Source organism: Phlebotomus argentipes, unplaced genomic scaffold, assembly GCF_947086385.1.
Source record: "Phlebotomus argentipes unplaced genomic scaffold, Phlebotomus argentipes genome assembly contig_17, whole genome shotgun sequence".
Classification (NCBI taxonomy): Eukaryota; Metazoa; Arthropoda; class Insecta; order Diptera; family Psychodidae; genus Phlebotomus; species Phlebotomus argentipes.
Genome location: NW_026776166.1, coordinates 1,037,222 through 1,054,552, shown reverse-complemented (window position 1 = coordinate 1,054,552; position 17,331 = coordinate 1,037,222). Strand labels below are relative to the sequence as shown.

The window sequence follows — 17,331 nt, the reverse complement described above, 5'->3', positions numbered from 1 at the left end:
ACATGAGAGACTTCTTTTCAAAATACTCGATATTTATATATTTAGAAAGCAAGAGAATGAACTTTGACACAAAAAAAAAATTTATCTTATGAACCAAAGAATGATATATCACTGTAAGGACAAGTGACATTGTGTATTCGAAGGAAAAAATCACTATTATAGTTCGCTTCTCTCAAGAATATTAAAGACATGATAAAAGAATAATCACATAAATTCACTCTGGGGATGTTTTTTTTTTATATGCACTTCACTGAAGAAAGAGGCTTTCGCGGTTCACACTTTAGCGAGAGAATTTTTATGCCCAAATTGAAAAGCCCTATTTCCAGAGCTTTTCTTGGACATTTTGGTCAATCTTGTCTTAATGAATTTCCCGAAGGTTGCTCAAGTTGAAGAATGGACGAGAATGACAGGAATGAATAAAATTCTTGATAAAATTCAACATCAGAAACCCAAAAAAAAAAACGCGAAATATGATGTAATATTCCGTTTTTCAGACGGAATAAAAGATTTTCTACTATTATTTGTTTGGGAATCGCATTTTCGCGCCATTTTCCTTCCATTTTCACACATTTCTAGCTTCTAGCTTTAACTTAATGATGAACGACTCAAGATACATATTAGATGTTTCGGTTAATCCTATCTTTACGCCACATTCTGAGAATTATTAAAAAAAAAATGGCACGATTTCTGCAATTGTTTTCGTGATTTTTGATAATTTTGTATTTCTTTCTTCTCAGAATGTCAGATTTTAATAATTCCACCTCAAGATAGAGATCTCAGAAAATATCCAAATGAATCATGCGAATATCCAGTTTATTTCACCCCAAAAAGGGGGCGTGGCTTGATTGGGGGCGGAGTTTCCGCAGAGGGAAGGCTTAGAAATTCTCCCGCCAAAGTGAACCCAGAGAAGAAATGAAGCGACTCGTGTCAGCTTCGTCTCCTGCGCTTCCTGCTTCAGTGCAGGTGTTCGGGCGCCTGCGGCGGCGCTGGATGGCGTGGAATTGCGGCGCTCCTCATGGCGGCGTGGTGACTAGAGAGAGTGGCTGGGGCGGTGGCAAGTGGTGCGGCAGAAAGGGCGACGGCGGCTGCGTGACCTTGTGGATCCTGGCCAGGTGCTTCTTCAGGTGGTCGTTGCGACTAAAGCGATTGCTGCAGAAGATGCACTTGTACGGCCGCTCGCCGGTGTGGATCATCTTGTGGCGCTTGAGGTATTCGTTGCGCGTGAACGTCTTCTGGCACGCCGGACAGAGGAATGGCCGGGAGTTTGTGTGGGTGAGGATGTGCCTCTTGAGGTGCTCGTTCCTGTTGAACTTCATCTGGCACATGGTGCACATGTAGGGCTTCTCGCCCGTGTGGATCAGGTGGTGGCGCTTCAGGTGGTAGCTGTTCGTGAACATCCGCATGCACACTGGGCACTGGTACACCTTGCCGCCCTCCTCCGCGGGCTCCTTCTTCACTGGCGCTCCGCCAGCCGGCTCGCCGCTCCCGCCAGCCGGCTCGCGCGCCCGGTGGTGCTCCGCCTTCGCGTGGGGACTCAGCGACATCAGCTTCATGCTCATGTTGGCCGGATCCAGGCCCAGGAAGTGGTCGACGAACATGAAGTCCGGCGGACTGATCGGGGCGAACTGGCCCTCTTGCTTCACACAGAACGGCGGCAGGATGAAGTCACTAGTGCTGCCCTTCACGCCACTGCCGTCCATAGTCCTTGCGTCTCTGGAGATATTCGCACTTGATCACAAAACTACCATTTAGCTGGCGAAAGCTAGTCAAAATAAAAACATTGCACTTCTTTTGTCACCCAAATACACAATTTCTCTGGAGACAAAAACTGTCACGTTCACAGTCAAGACGCGGTGTGTTGATGAGAAAGTCTCCAAATGCACCCAAACACCCGAGTTTCCCACCCATCTCGCATCGCGCCATCTGTCGCGAAAGCAGCGAAAGCGCCCGAAGAGACCATAAAAGATTGACCGAGTTTGACAATTGCCAAGGAACAAAATGGCTGGAGAAGTGTTTATAAAGTGTTTAATATCATTTTTACTGCTGAATTCGTGCAGAGGTAGAGTGAATTTTGTGCACAATCCACTATTTGGGCCCACGCCGACTGTTTTACGCATTGTGCGTAGCGAAATAGTGGCGGAGAGTGGCTGAAAAGTGAATGCAAAAAATCGCTTGGTCGACCAGGGACTGTGGAGGCTCTTTTACGCGCATAGACAAATCTGTCAAAAGGGGAAATTGATATTATAAAATCACAAATGATAAGATAAATATTGTGATTTATTTGCAAGATAGGCGCGATTAAGAAAACAAACAACGCCCCACATCTCGAGGAGACCAAGATAATGGTGTGGCTGGGGCGACAGGAAATCTCCCAGACGAATTTCTTCTCTCTCGCTCTCGCTCGAGGGCATTCTTGAGAGGTCAAAGGACAAGTGGAGAATTTGTGGCTAACCTTTTGCCCAAAAATTGCAGGTGAAATCAATGGACGCCTCCTGGATGAGAATGAGGACAACCTGGACTTGGAGACGCACCACACGAGAGATCTTCCAATACAAAACTCCATTCAGAGTCATCCCAGGTAAGAGTTTCACTCAAGTGTCTCCCTGGCAAAGCCCATAATTAGTCTCGTAAATCACTCCTAACGCAATAACTTCTTCTATCGCTTGCTGCCCAATAAAATGCTAACAAAAAACCCCTAAAAGGAGGCACAGAAAGTCCAAGAGACGAATGAAGCGAAGGTAGAGTAACTGAAAAGACATCCTTAAGAGATTTTCTCAGCTAGAATTTGCTGCCAGATCAAGCCTTCTCCTCACGAATGCCTCGAAATTTCTCTGCAGGTACAAATGCTACTCCTGCGAGCCTCCCGATTGCGCCAACAACGTGACAATCCACACTCACCTGTGCCAGAATGCCATTCAGTGCTGGAAGTCCCGCGTGCGCGACAGCTACGGCGTGGAGCGGATGAGCAGGGGCTGCACGACTTCGCACGACCAGCTGCCGGTGCTGTGCAATCCCAACATCAAGGGCGGCCACGCGAAGCGCCACTCCTCCGGGCAGTACAACATCGAGTGCTGCACGGGCGACTACTGCAACAACGGCAGCTTCCCCGAGCTGTCGCCCATCAATGAGGTGATCCGCATGGACCCGGTCACGCCGGCGGGCCTCAAGTGGATCTTCGGCGCCATGGCGCTCGTGGCCGTGCTGTGCGTCGTCGGCGTGGTGGTGTACTTGTGGATGCGCCGCAGCCGGCACAAGAGACTGCTGGTGTCCAGGAACAAGGCGGACCCCGAGACGTACTACGCCAGCGACGACATCCTGCGCATCACCACGGCCGGCGACAGCACGCTCAGGGAGTATCTGGAGCACTCCGTGACCTCGGGCTCGGGCAGTGGCCTGCCGCTGCTCATCCAGCGCACGCTGGCCAAGCAAGTCTCCCTCGTGGAGATCATCGGCCGCGGGCGGTACGGCGAGGTGTGGCGTGGCATCTGGCATGGCGAGAATGTGGCCGTGAAGCTCTTCTACAGTCGCGACGAGGAGTCATGGAAGCGCGAGACGGAGATCTACAGCACAGTTCTGCTGCGGCACGAGAACATCCTCGGCTACATTGGATCGGACATGACGTCGCGCAACTCCTGCACGCAACTCCTCCTGCTCACGCACTACTATCCACTGGGATCGCTGTACGATCATCTCAACAGATCGGCGCTCACGCACCACGAAATGGTGGTGATCTGTCTATCCATCGCCAACGGACTCGTTCACCTGCACACGGAGATCTTCGGGAAGCAGGGCAAGCCCGCGATTGCCCATCGCGATCTCAAGTCCAAGAACATCCTGATTCGCTTGAACGGATCGTGCGTGATTGCTGACTTTGGACTGGCAGTGACTCACGTGCAGGCCACCGGGCAAATCGACTTGGGCAACAATCCCAAAGTCGGCACCAGACGATACATGGCGCCGGAAGTGCTGGACGAAAGGTGAGTTTTCCTTAAAAGTCTTATTCTTGCTCTGTTTTGAGCGCTTTTTGTCCTCAGTGGAGGCATAAAAGTGAGATGTTTGGCTTGCAAAATGCACCAAGAAAACTTCTCAGAGTTTCAATCACGTCGAAAAATAGGTTGGTTCTCAAGAGTTCTAATCGTTTTCTGTTCATTCTCTCTCCAGCATCAACATGGGATGCTTCGAGGCCATCCGTCGAGTGGACATTTACGCCCTGGGTCTGATCTTCTGGGAGGTTTGCCGCCGAACACTGTCCTGTGGCATCGCCGAGGACTACAAAGTGCCATTCTACGATGTTGTTCCTGCTGATCCCAGCTTCGAGGACATGAAGAAGGTCGTCTGTGGCGACAATTACCGCCCGTCGCTGTCCAACAGATGGACATCAGATCCTGTAAGCACTCAAAAATGCCCTCCAAATCTCTAGCTTGACTAACTGTGTGGATTTTGCAGCTCCTGGCGGGAATGTGCAAGCTGATGCGCGAGTGTTGGCATCAGAATGCCAATGTGCGTCTGCCGGCGCTGCGTGTGAAGAAGACAATCCAGAAATTGGCCTCAAATGACGCTACAGTGAAGCTGCATCAGAACGAAGAGGAGGTGTGAAGAAGGAGGAGATTTTCCTCCGATAGACGAAGAGCCTCTATCTTTACACATTTATTTTAACATGATTAACGAAACCGTGAAGTGTTAGAAGAGTTTTTTTTTGTAGTGTTAAAAAGAGAGCGGAATTTCATGGTGATTTTACTTGGGGATCGAGTATTTTGTTCACCTCGCTTTAATTTCCACCAACCGCGAATATATATATTTAATTTTTTTTCACCTGTTTCTCTCTGTGTAGAATTTCTGTGTTAATGACCAAACAATTGATTATAGTTGTGGAAGTATTTAGAGAGAATTTGTCGCGCAACTCTGAGAATGAATGAATGAGGAAAGAAATCACCTTGAAGATCCCCAGGAAAGTGACTGAAATTTCGCGCGGTGGTTCTTGTTATATTAATAGCAAAAAGGCGACGAGTGCGCGCGTATGAAGAGTGAATGAAATCCATAAGAGAAGAAAGATTATTAAGTTGTGTGTGAGAATAAGTGAGAAAAAAATCAGCAGATAAGACACACTTTTCTTTCTAACTTCAAACCATTTCACGCTTTGGAAATGTGATTGACGGCTAAATATGAATTGCACACAGTATGTAAATAAAAGGAGAAAAAAAAGAGTGTCGATCAATCATTTTCCTAAATATATGCATGTGAAATCTGTGTTTTGTGACTAATTGCAGAAGAGGAAAACTTCTGTACAACAAAACTTGATATAGATTTGATTGATTGTGTAACAATACAAAACATTAACTTCTAAGAGTAGAGAAAAATGTGGTTAGGAAGATTGTCTGACTTACAATAAGTAGCTGAGAAGGAGAAGAAGAAGAAGGGTGTTTGAGGTTCTCTAGGATTAAAGAAAAAAAAAAAAGCTCGTAGAAATGTAGAAATTGATTCTTGATTCATTTTTGTGAATTATCGCAAATCCCTCAGAACTTTTGCCGAAGAGAGAGAGAATGAAAGAAAATGAGGGAAAAGTGTACCTAAGATAGAAATTCACCAACTCTTCCCGCCACATAATTTAACCCACTAAAAAGTGTGAGTGTGTGTTTTTTTTTTAAATCTCTAAGGGTAGAATTATAGTAAGAAAAGATGTCTCTAGAGTGAGAAAGAGAGAGAGAATACAAAAATACATATTTAACACTGAATCATTGAGTTACGTAAACTTCTTAGCAATTATCTTTAAATTTGAGTATCAAGAATTACTATATTGATGGAAGAAGAAAAAAACGTGAAAATCAGACAAGATATATCAGAAAATATTGAATGTTGCAGTACCTATAAACATATTATATTGTATTTAATTCTATACTCCAAGAAAAAGAAAGAAGAGAAAGAAAAACATTGAGTAAAAAATCATTTCATTCACTCTCTAAATAAGAAGCATTATGAAAAATTCAACTCCAACACTTCAATTCAGCTGGTGAATTGCAGCTCAATTGAAGCTTTTCTTGAATCCTCTGGAGTTTATTCATCGCCATAAACAAATATATGTGTAAAATTTGTAGTTGAGAGAGAAAAGAGGATTTTGTGAAGTCAGCAAAAGAAAACATGTTCATCATTTTCTCCTCCCCATATCAATTCAAACATATTTCAATTACGTAGATTTATCATTTTGTCTCTTCACTGATGAAATCCAGTAAGATTTTACACACAAATCATATATTATTTCTTATGAAAAAAGAAAAAATCTCTGCCATAATTTCGTTAATGGAAATTGTCACTCGTTGGCAACTTTTTAAACATATTTAATGTGAAGCAATTATGAAATTGTTTAATGAGTCACATATCCAAATGAGACATATTAATTTATATACTCAAGCCATAAAATACATATTGACGAAGGGAAATCATTAGAGAGAGAGAGAGAAGGCAAGAGAACGCAAGAGAACGAGAGAGAGAATTGAGAAGGAAAAACAAACCATATTTTACCATCCTCAGCATTCATGTTTGGGAAGAAAGAGAGAAAAAAAATTGCTCATTGTGCGAAATATTCACTTGTAAGCTCATTTGTACATAAATCATGTATGTTTTTAGGATAAATCCTCATTTATATTAACATAAGCAATATATAGTTTTTAACAAAAATAAATCTGAAATGTCTTTTATTTTAAATCTGTTTGCGGCAAAATCAAAAGCAAAATCGTGATTATCACGATTTTGCCATTCGATCCATTCTTCGGAATATTTTTTCCCTCCAAAACTAATTCGAAATTGTGTTTTCGAAATCGGATAGAAAGGTTAGAAATATTTGTAGGAATTGTGAGAATTTAGCACAAGATCGTAAAGTGTCGCGGGTTCGATTCTCATTCAGTTGCGCTTTTTTACAATTCTTTTTCACTTCTCTTTCTTTTTTCGTATATTTTACTTCATTTAATTCCTATATAATTGGCATTTTCCCTCAATTTCTTCAAGAATTATTTCCAATTACCCAATCTGATGCTCGGAATTTCTTTTCTTTCACTAACTTTTTACTCCTAAATTCTTTTTAACGCTTTAATGTCCATTTCTCGGGATTGAAACTATTCTAAATGTTGTAAATGCTGTAAAAACTTTGAAAGTTTTTAGGAAGTCAAAGAGAAATGTGTGAAAAAGGGAGGAAAATGGCGCGAAAATGCGATTTCCAAACAAATAATAGTAGAAAATCTTTAATTCCGACTGAAAAACGGAATATTTACAACATATTTCGCGTATTTTTTGGGTTTTTGATGTTGAATTTAATCAAGAATTTTATCCATTCCTGTCATTCTCGTCCATTCTTCCACTTGAGCAACCCTCGATTAAAAAACAATTTCCAATAGGAACATTTTTCATACTTTATTGATGAGATTTATAAGAATAAGAGGATAAATAATAACTATTTTTTCTATTACAATTTCACTATAAAAATTCACTGAATAATTTGATTAGTCAGGCAGAGTGTTGGAGGATTGCTCAGTACTCGGGCAGTCTTGTGTAGTCAGGATACTTGATGGCCTCCTGCTCGTAGGGGTGCGTGTTTGTTATCTTGTGGATCTTCTTGAGGTGCTTCCGGAAGTAGTAGATGCAGCCGTACTCCCCGGAGCAGATCTGGCACTCGAACTTGGGCCTGTTCTTGTCGTGGATCTGCACGTGCTGCGTCAGCGCGTCCTTCAGCTTGAAGCCCTTGCGGCAGATGGCACAGACGAAGGGGCGCTCGTTGCTGTGCGACGCCAGGTGGTTCCGCAGCTGGCTGTTGCTGATGCACTTGCGCGGGCAGAAGGGACACTTGAAGAGGTTCGCGCTGGGTCTTCTCTTCGTGTAGTGCTGCGGATGCTGGACTCTGCACTCGGGCTGGTATTTGCTCGAGCTCTTGATGTGGACTCTCATGTGCGTCTGCAGCGAAGTCACGCTGGCGAAGCTCTTCTCGCAGAAGTCACAGGGAATCTTGGGCGCCGTGTGGCTCTCGATGAACTCGTAGAGATGCAGCATCTTTTTGTAGCAGATTCCGCAGTGCGGATCTCTCATGTTGTCCTCCAGAGAGTTGAGAAGACTGTCCATTTTGGAAGTCACACCATCAGGAAAGGGAAGCGGGGAGGAGGTTTCAAGCTTGATCTCCAGAGGAACGTCCGAAGAGGAAACGAATCTGGGAAAAAGAGAATCAATGAATTTGGAACATTTTTTCCTTGCCAATTGAACTTCTCACTTTTCCTCCTCTTCATAATATGTCTCTTCGTCGTCAATTGTTGGCTCTTCCTTCACCACAACGTCGTCCAATATGAACAAATCGTCATCGCTCTCGCGCTCCATTCCTTCGTGCTGAAGGATGAGAAATCCAAGATATATTTGCTTGTTATTGTTTACTCAACACGTTCCTTGTTTACTCCAGCTGTTGAATTGACACTTTTGGCGAGCCGAGAATTTTCCACACACTGGAACGACTGGAATATCGAAAGTCTTTATGACTTCAAAAGCAATTCAGTTGTTTTATTTCGGAGAATTCATCTTTCACATTTGCTTATTTCTCTGGATTTCAAAAGCTTCTTCAAGACTCAGAAGGATCAATGAATATTAAAGTGTCCCATGAGTCGGTCGTCGAGGTTTTGGCCTTTAGTTTCTTCGCTCTCTCACAGCATTTGCATATCTTCGAGGCTGTCTTCAGCCTTCCGGATAGAGTTCTAGAATGCAGAAGAAAAGCCATAAAGAATAAAGAGGATAAAAAATATCAAATCTAAGAATTGCTAAAACTTTAGCCAAATATGCTAAAAAGTGGTAACACAGACGATGCGTAAAGATGTTCTGTGCATAAATTAAAGAGCAAGATTTTGTGCAATCAAAGCCTTTTCAATGAATAAATGGACAAATGTCGACAATATGAATTAATCTAGCATTTCTCTTCAAAACACTGGCTTACATCTCTTGACCATCCTCGTCCATGACTTGGAAGAACGTCTCCACAGGATGCTTCTCCATGTGCTTCCGGAAGTAGCACTTTGAGTAGAATCTCTCGCAGAAGACGCAGAAGAGCTTCATGGCGTCCAAGTGCGCATTGAGATGCAGTTTCAGGATGCTTCTGTCCGCAAACCACACTCCACAATAAGGACACAAGATCTGTCTGATCAGGTTTCCGAGTTCCGCCAATTCAGCTTCCAGCACCACAATCTCGATCATCTGCCTAGGCTCGTCGCCAGTGATCCTTGAGAATTGGGGATTTTTAGGAGAAATTGCAAATGGAAGAATGCTAACGGAACTTACTCGATACTCTTGATATTTTCCTTATCTTTTTCTGTGATAACATGAATATCGTCATCAACAACATATATGGTTTGCTCCACGAGGTCTGACACATTGAGAAACTCCATTTTCCTGGTGTTTTTTCTGATTTCCTCAATAGATGAATTAAAATCCGACTGCGATTGAATCAATGAATGAACATGTCTTTATTGGAAGTTCCAGGCGGGAAACGCAATTTTCTATGTTTTTTTTATATTCTATGTTTCTCGATGGTCTGGAAATAGATCTCTCGTCATCTGAATGGGATGAAGATTGCGTCTTCTGGAATGTCCTGCCGCACTTTGGACTGTGAGCATGTATCCCTCAATATATCTCCTCGCTCTCCAAGACACTCGGAAGGATTGTCGTTTGTGATCATTGATGAGATGAAAGATGTGAAGCGTATTCAGCTCTGGCCAGAATTTCTTCTCGCAATACTGTTAAACTGTCTTGGCTGCGTGCTTCTTCATGTGATTCCGCAGCGACACGGAGTTCTTGTACGTCTTCTGGCAAACGCTGCACTTCACGGCATTCGTCCAGGAGTGCACTAGCAAGTGCTTCTGGAGCTTTGCCATCTCGCCAAAAGCCGCTGGACACAAATGGCACGGAAACTTATTTCGGTCAGCGTGGGCAGGACAGTGCTCAAGGCTGTGCATCCGAAGATAGAGACGTCTGTCGAATATCTTGCTGCAAATCTTGCACTTGTGCTTCTTCTTTGGCCTCTTCGTCTTCGTTTTCTCCGTATTGTCTTCTCTGATCTCCACGAGAGTTCCGGATTCCTCACTGGAAAATACACTTTGTGAAACATTATTGAGATGCTGGGAAATCAAAGACTCACAATTCGTTGAAATCGTTGGGCTCATCCTCCAGTATGTATTCGGTCAGGAATACTTCTTCAATTTCTAAATCCTCTTCCATTGTTTGCCACGAAAACAATGTTTTGATCTACAAATGATCAACACTGAGATGACATTTCATCTGTCCAGAGAAAGGGCTGACAAATTCCATTTCTTTGACCAACATTCAAGATTGCACCGCGATTGCAGTTCCAGTAACAACAGAAAATGAAAATACGGCTTTACATTCTCTTATTGTACCTTTACTCTCCTCGAGCCAATAATCCGGCTATCATTTCTCTAACAATTAATCTCTACTTCAATTTGGAGAAGAGCGTGTGGCTCACGCAGTGATCCAGCTCGTGCAGATAGTCGAACAGCTCCTCCTGGCAGTTCTCAGTGGTCTTGGTGCGGCTGTTTACCCTATCATTGCACTCCTGGTACTTGCTGAACAGGGACTCGACCTTCGGAACCAGTGCACACTTCTCCTGCAAAGACCGCAAAGACACATTATGTAATCCATCAGTCATAACCTCAAGGCGGAGGAAAACAGTGAGATTTCTCCTGGTGTACAAACCCTCAGGACTTGCTGGGGATCGACAAGCTCCTCGTCATCCTGGGCATGAACTCTGGGCAGAAGCTGGAAGCTCTGCAAGAATTTTCCGACGAATGCAAACATCTTTCCTCGCTGCCTCGGTTTCTGGCTAAAAATGATGGTTTGCCGCGAAAGAAAGTAACAAGAGCGATAATTAAGCTGCGCAAATGGAAAATGAGATGGTAAATGAGGGAAAAAGGGTGATAATTTACCTAGATTTGCCTAGAATTCGCCTTTTCACTGCACTTTGCCTTCTGGACTGATTGACACTCGCTCTGGCGGTGAAGTTGGCCGCAATTGACACTTGGGCTGCTTGAGCGATTCATTAGAAATAAGTGGTCAGTATGTGCTTTTTGGGCGGCGCTCGTCTGACGGGTGAGCATGTCTGTCAAAATCATAGTGAAAGGTTCACGTAATTTGTCTTCCTCCTGAAAATGGAGAGGAAAAAGACGAAAAAGATCAAGAAGGATCCTCTGGAAGGATGCACAGACCCTTTCCAGGACATTGCCATCAAGATTGAAGAGCCAGAAGATCCCCTGGCCTCGGAAAAGGAGTAAGTTTCGCTTGCTGACATGAAGATGATGAGCGGAAAGCTAATCTTCCTTTCACACTCTCGTTGCCTTCCGTCAGGGAGGAATCCCTTATCTCCGATATCAAGCTGGAGGTGACGCAAATCGCGGCCGCTGACTATTCGGACGAGGAGGACGTCGATGTGCGGGTGGAGAAGAAGAAAATCAATCCGTGGAGGTACAAGTACAAGTGTCCTCACTGTGATTCCAAGTTCACCTCGAAGCTGGACCACAGCCAGCACATCTACCGCGTGCACGTGCGCGAGGGGGATCACAGGTGCAAGCACTGCAAGAGCAAATTCAAGTCCATTCACAGCCTCAGGCGCCACGCGAGGCTGCACACTGGCGAGGATCTGAGCCAGTGCGAGGTGTGCAAGAAGATGTTCACCAGCGTGGGCATTCTCAACACGCACATGGCCACGGTGCACGCCAACGGCCGGCTGGGCAGGGAGAGGAAGACGTACTCGTGCCCGCACTGCACGAAGGTGATCACGTCCAAGTACTCCTTCGAGAAACATCTGACCGTGCACACCAACGAGCGTCCCTTCGCGTGCTCCCTCTGTCCCGGCACGTTCAAGCACAGGGACGGCCTGGAGAAGCACCAGGCCATCCACACGAAGCCCTTCGTGTGCAAGGACTGCGGCAAGGGCTTCTCGGCCAACCACTGCCTGCTGCGCCACATGAACATCCATCTGGAGAAGAAGCTCAAGTGTCCGTATTGCGTATACAAGTTCGCCCTGGCGGAGAATCTGCGCACACACGTGGACCAGCGCCATCCGGGGCTGCCGCACGAGCTGATCGCCGGACCCGTGCGGTGCACAGTGTGCAATGAGATCTACGAGAACATGGAGGTGTTGCTCTTCCACGTGAAGATCCATCCGGTGGTGAAGAACTTCGAGTGCCATCTGTGCGGCCAGAAGTTCGTCACGAAGAAGTACTTGATCAAGCACATTGACTTTGTGCATCTCCTCAAGCGCCAGAAGAAGCGCAAGCCGGCGCCGCCCAAGACGTGCTCGGAGTGCGGGAAGAAGTACACGAATCCGACGGTGTTCAGGCGCCACAAGTGCGACACGACCGTGAAGCCCTTCCCGTGCACGCAGTGCCGCAAGTCGTTCACGCGCAAGACCACGCTGGAGCTGCACAGCAGCATGCACAAGGAGAAGCGGCCGGAGTTCAGCTGTCCGGAGTGCCAGATGGTGTTCCACTGGCGCGCCAGCGTGAGGCAGCACATGCTGAAGAAGCACGGCAAGAACCTCGTGAAGGCCGAGACTGCCAAGGGGATCAAAGTGGTCAGGCTTAGGAAGTGATTCCATGCTGTTTTATTGGCATCAATAAAGATCAATAAAGATTGTAAGAAGAATTTCTTCTGTTTAAAGGACTTGCGACAAATTATTTCACAGAACAGCGTAGGAATCAGGACTCAAAGACTCTAAAATACAAGACTTGATTTACTACATATTTCTAAAAAGCTTTTATCTAAGCTTTTTTGCATCTTTTCAACCCCACTGAAAGTTCGATAATTTCGAAACATTAGTTCTGCATACATTCAGGCGCAATACAATTCCACAAAAAGAAGTGAAACAAGTTTTCTACTTGTCTGATGAATCCCCGTTAGATCTTTATTGTTTCCAGCCATTCGATCTCAGGACTTGCGAGGGTAAAAGTAAAAGCGAGACTTTGATCAGTTTATCAGTTCATCTCAGTGAAATCGCATCAAAAGCACCAAAATGTCCATCTTCCGCTTCAACAAGTGCTGCTGCATCTTCGAATTGACCACGGGTGGGATCATAATGGGCTGGATCAACATCATCATGTCCATCGCCCTCTTCGTCGTGTGCTGCGTCGTCCTCGCGGACGTGGACAGGAAGGAGGAGAATTTCGCCAGCGTGAAGCTCATCTGTGGCATCATCATCTTCATCGTGTCACTCCTGATGATCTCCGACGCGCTCCTCATCCTGGGCTCGATGCACAAGAAGCCGTCGTACATCGTGCCGTGGCTGTTCAATGAGGCCGTCTTCCTGCTTCTGAACTTCATCGGCATTTTCCTGTGCCCAGACTTCGCCTCCATCCTGGCCGGAATTGCGTACTTCACCTTCCGCCTGTATCTCTGGCTGTGCGTGTATTCCCTGCACGCCACGCTGAAGGAGTGGCCGGCTGCCGGCGGCGGCAACTTCGCCTACTCCGAGAAGACTCTCCAGCCTGGATATCTGGACATGTGAAGGAAGGCTTCTTCTATCCTTTCAATAGTGTAACATTGAATAGAGAATAGAGTCCCTATTCCATATGCATTCAGTAGATTTCATTGCCACGGTGAGGGATTCTCAGGAGCGTCAATCCTCAGTGGATTTCCATGACGACACACAGAGTGTAAACGAAAGCCAGGCTCATGAATTAATCATTCTCACTCTCCCTGATTAAGTGTTTCGCTTTCGCTGTAATTTCCACTCGAGCGTCAGTCAGTGAGAATTTTCCGCAGTGAGCAGACTTTCGCGATGATGATGAAGTTCAAGTTCCCCAAGAAGCTGTTCTGCTTCGAGCTCAAGATTGGCGCCATCATCACAGGATGGTTCCACTTGCTCTTGTCCCTCCTCGGCGGCATCCTCGTCCTCATCATCCTCTTCAACCACGAGCTCTACATGCACGCCATGGATTACTTCATCACTGTGGTCGATAATGGAACGGAGCTCGTCGTGTTTCAGGACCTGAGCCAGAGGAATATCCTGGAGTTGGAGATGAAGATCGTGTTCGGGATTTACCTGTTCATTTGCATTGTGAACTTCGTGGCGGCAGCGTTTCTCATCTACGGCGCTATGAAGGACAATCATCTGCTCCTCGTACCGTGGCTCTCATCCGAAGTCCTGGGCATGTTCATCATGCTCTGTGCGATATTCGTGCGCTGCCCAATCCTCATCATTGTGATCTGTAAGACCGTGAAGTGCTCTCGAATTCCCTCGCTAATTGCTGTTTTCCCCCAACAGTTGTCCGCGTGTACATTTGGTACTGCATCTGGACCTTCTATCGCGACATGAGGCGCGGCAAGCAGATGACCGGATTCCCAATTGAGCCCCCCATCGCCTTCGCCACCGGCGAGGCCCCTGCCGGAAAGCCTCCGTCCTATGGGGACGTCGTGACCTTCAAGTAGGCCCGGAATTCAGAGTAGAATCAGTATCTCAACACTGTTGTAGTCTTCTCACGAGAATCAATAAAATGCAATCGTTTTACTGTGACCAAGGCTGATGTGAAAAACTCCACATGTTCCTGGGAGCGAAGCATCTGGTCGCGAGGATGGTGCGGAAAATCGATAAATGCATTGACACACTCTCTGCAAGCAAGGTCAGAGGAACATCAGGTGAGGATCTCACCAGTCTGCAGAGTGTTTTGCCCATGAAATTTTTATCTTGGAATTCATAAACATTGCGGACGAGAATCACGTTGAAATTCTCAAGAGACAATCTCTTATCTTGGAGGAAATAAACGGGGGAAAAAACAGAAAACAGAGATCGCTGCAAAGCTCATTTCTGAAGTCATCATCTTTACAGATCTTGAGCGAAAATAGTGATGCGCTGAGAAAGATTTTTTTAATAGTTCAACATTTTGTACGATTTTTTATCATTCTGAATTTATGGAGCAAATTCTTATTGCGTACGCATTTATTTTAGCATTTATTTACAAATCATGTTCAAAAAGATTAAAGCTTTTGTGTGTAATGAGTGAAATCTGCGTAAGTTTGGTTAAAGCTCCTATTTTATGGTTCTTAAGTTAAAACACAAACCACTTTTTACGCCACCGAGATCTGCTTAATCGACTCTCTTAATGCTTTGAAAGCTCGGGGGTGAAAATCCTCAATGGCGAAAGGATAAATCGAAATCAAGTCCTAAACAATTCATTTCGTCATTTTCGTGAGTTGGCCTGAAATTCAGGAGCCATGAAGAAATGTATTCATATTTCACCCCTCAAGTTGACCAAGTGCATGAATAATATCCCTCCAGTTCTCTCGTTTTTTTCACCTTTTTGCCTCCTTTGCCTCCTTTTCCTCCTTTGCCTATTACAATACCCAACTAATTTATTACACACAAATCCGACCACTTGACCGACGGCTGGAGATTGAAATTCTGCGATAGCAGATAAGATTGAGAGCCCTTTGAAGGGGACGACTCTCTCTAGTACACAGTTGACTCCTTTCCGCCCTCCTGCATTACTCGCAGTCCTACCTATGCAATTAACATTGTGCGGAGAAAATATTTTGTTGTATCACAACATGTCAAACATCGCCATAATTGCCCTTAATATCGGAGCCCTTGAGACGTCGCATTAATTGTTTTATGCAAGAGCAATCAAAAGATTCTGCATGACTCTGTGACATTCGCCATTGTTGGTCTGTGTCTTTGTGGACACAATGGGGAAGAGAGCTCACCCTTCGTCTTCCTAAACAAGTTGCAAAGTGTGGAAAATCTCGGTGGAGGACAAAAAGATACAAGAGAAGCCATCAAAAGGCGTTCCATTCAATAAACCCTCTCTCTGACAACTTTCATGGGGATGAGAATCGCTATAATGACGTCTTAACTTCAATTATGAGAGAGAGAGAGAGAGAGAGAAAATCACCCAGAGTGATATTCCGCATATCTTTCATCGTTCGTGCTCTGGAAAAGTTTTAATAATATCTCATATCGAAAAAAAATATGACTACAATTGCGCTTTGAGAAGAACTACCATTAAAATCCCCTGTCATTCTGCATCTCCGGCCAGCGAGTTGACGGAGCGGGAATGGTGTAATTTTCACCCCTTTCCCGCTCTAATTGCCCAAGAGAAAATATTTGCATGTGGTAATTGTTTTTCTCCCACTGGCGCTTTTATCTGCGCGCTCAGCGACAGAACGCGCCCTCGCGACCGGAATTGTGTTTGGTCTCCCCGGGGATGATTTATCCCATCTTACCAGAGTATCAAATCATGCCGAATCTCATCCGGAAGGCACGTGACACTCTCACTTCCTGGCGAATTCGCATGCACGCGCGTCATTAAAGGCATCCATACATGGCAATATTCCGCGTTATTTATGATCCCCTGCACATCGTGGAACAATCCAAAGTTTTCGGGACGACATTTTTACGACTGTGTGCCGTTGAAATTATGTTCAACGTCCCAGATTCACGATCATGATTATAATGTAAACACACACGGGCCACTTTTGCTCATTTTTCCCCGCCAGAAGGAGGATTTTCTGAGCCAGAAGGAACACTTGTGTTTCATGTTGGCATTAGTGGGTGCTAATTGAACAACTACCGGCCGGATGTCTGAATAGGCACGCAAAGCCACTCGCTCGCCGAGGTAGAACTTGTGTGACACGCTTGATTTGTGAATTTAAATATTTTATTGTCAATTTATGTCCCCGCAGATTGCCATCGAGCTGATCCTGCGACCCGATTAGGCGTCATGTCTCAATTAGGCTCTGAATTACAGCGAAGAGTTTAGCGAAATGGACTGAGGAAAGTTTAGAAAATCAAGGAAGAAGAAAAGAACAAAATTAACGACTGGAATTTATCGTGAATCACTTTCTATGGTGGAAAAACAACTGAGAGATTTCACTTGTTGTTGTAATTCATCACAAATAAACAATGTAATGAAAATCAAGAGCATCAGCAATCTTTGCAATTCTTAATGACGAGAGCGATATTAAGAACTTTACGCACTGCTTTAAAAGTGATGAATTTGGGGCAGTTCAATGTAGTTTAAATTTACCTTTCTATTGGAGTTCTTCTCTAAATGCATTTTAGCAAGCAATCTCTTGAGATTTCAGATAGTTTTGTAGACAGCTTAATGGGATTTAAGGACACAAATATCCTTCATAATTTCATGCAACAACAAAGGTAATTTCACTGTCTTTTGCAAGGTCTTTTGCCATCCCACTTTTTTAATAATATTCAGCTTTAAATTGAGCCCAAATCACAGCAATAAAGATAGGATGCAAAAATCGTCCCTTGCGATTTGATTTAGTGTACTTTCCTCTTGCATTTAGACA

At 44.8% G+C, this 17,331-nt stretch overlaps 7 protein-coding genes across 9 annotated transcripts; 3 read left to right on the top strand and 4 right to left on the bottom strand.

Moving 5' to 3' along the window:
- Positions 1-11: 11 nt before the first annotated feature.
- On the bottom strand, positions 12-8,472 carry LOC132256782 (uncharacterized). The gene is made up of 8 exons (XM_059753330.1): positions 8,249-8,472; positions 7,522-8,188; positions 4,169-4,360; positions 3,763-3,966; positions 3,555-3,678; positions 2,899-3,485; positions 2,453-2,543; positions 12-1,711 (listed from the first exon to the last, which is right to left on the bottom strand). Exons 1-8 carry the CDS (start codon positions 8,350-8,352, stop codon positions 1,014-1,016), a joined length of 2,667 nt encoding a protein of 888 aa, XP_059609313.1. The 5' UTR covers positions 8,353-8,472; the 3' UTR covers positions 12-1,013.
- On the top strand, positions 1,968-6,676 carry LOC132256758 (activin receptor type-1). Of its 2 annotated transcripts, XM_059753303.1 has the most exons (6): positions 1,968-2,059; positions 2,473-2,578; positions 2,703-2,738; positions 2,838-3,977; positions 4,162-4,387; positions 4,447-6,676. In XM_059753303.1, exons 1-6 carry the CDS (start codon positions 1,999-2,001, stop codon positions 4,594-4,596), a joined length of 1,719 nt encoding a protein of 572 aa, XP_059609286.1. In that variant the 5' UTR covers positions 1,968-1,998; the 3' UTR covers positions 4,597-6,676. The 2 variants fall into 2 exon arrangements, with proteins under 2 accessions (XP_059609286.1, XP_059609287.1); XM_059753304.1 differs by lacking the exon at positions 2,703-2,738.
- Positions 8,473-8,566: 94 nt separating the features above from the next.
- LOC132256762 (PR domain zinc finger protein 5-like) lies at positions 8,567-9,455 on the bottom strand. Its single transcript, XM_059753307.1, has 3 exons — positions 9,298-9,455; positions 8,957-9,238; positions 8,567-8,720 (listed from the first exon to the last, which is right to left on the bottom strand). Exons 1-3 carry the CDS (start codon positions 9,402-9,404, stop codon positions 8,588-8,590), a joined length of 522 nt encoding a protein of 173 aa, XP_059609290.1. The 5' UTR covers positions 9,405-9,455; the 3' UTR covers positions 8,567-8,587.
- A 94-nt stretch (positions 9,456-9,549) lies between these two features.
- On the bottom strand, positions 9,550-10,335 carry LOC132256763 (zinc finger protein PLAG1-like). 2 transcript variants are annotated; one of them, XM_059753309.1, is made up of 2 exons: positions 10,154-10,335; positions 9,550-10,110 (listed from the first exon to the last, which is right to left on the bottom strand). In XM_059753309.1, the coding sequence occupies exons 1-2, from the start codon at positions 10,231-10,233 to the stop codon at positions 9,756-9,758; spliced, it is 435 nt and encodes a 144-aa protein (XP_059609292.1). In that variant the 5' UTR covers positions 10,234-10,335; the 3' UTR covers positions 9,550-9,755. The 2 variants fall into 2 exon arrangements, with proteins under 2 accessions (XP_059609292.1, XP_059609293.1); XM_059753310.1 differs by having other exon boundaries at positions 9,550-10,098.
- A 57-nt stretch (positions 10,336-10,392) lies between these two features.
- Positions 10,393-11,061, bottom strand: LOC132256764 (cytochrome b-c1 complex subunit 6, mitochondrial-like). The gene is made up of 3 exons (XM_059753311.1): positions 10,959-11,061; positions 10,729-10,855; positions 10,393-10,639 (listed from the first exon to the last, which is right to left on the bottom strand). Exons 2-3 carry the CDS (start codon positions 10,828-10,830, stop codon positions 10,466-10,468), a joined length of 276 nt encoding a protein of 91 aa, XP_059609294.1. The 5' UTR covers positions 10,831-10,855; positions 10,959-11,061; the 3' UTR covers positions 10,393-10,465.
- A 101-nt stretch (positions 11,062-11,162) lies between these two features.
- LOC132256760 (gastrula zinc finger protein XlCGF57.1-like) lies at positions 11,163-12,668 on the top strand. Its single transcript, XM_059753305.1, has 2 exons — positions 11,163-11,299; positions 11,377-12,668. The coding sequence occupies exons 1-2, from the start codon at positions 11,181-11,183 to the stop codon at positions 12,620-12,622; spliced, it is 1,365 nt and encodes a 454-aa protein (XP_059609288.1). The 5' UTR covers positions 11,163-11,180; the 3' UTR covers positions 12,623-12,668.
- Positions 12,669-13,753: 1,085 nt separating this feature from the next.
- On the top strand, positions 13,754-14,541 carry LOC132256761 (uncharacterized). Its single transcript, XM_059753306.1, has 2 exons — positions 13,754-14,237; positions 14,294-14,541. Exons 1-2 carry the CDS (start codon positions 13,808-13,810, stop codon positions 14,455-14,457), a joined length of 594 nt encoding a protein of 197 aa, XP_059609289.1. The 5' UTR covers positions 13,754-13,807; the 3' UTR covers positions 14,458-14,541.
- The last annotated feature ends 2,790 nt before the right edge of the window (positions 14,542-17,331 follow it).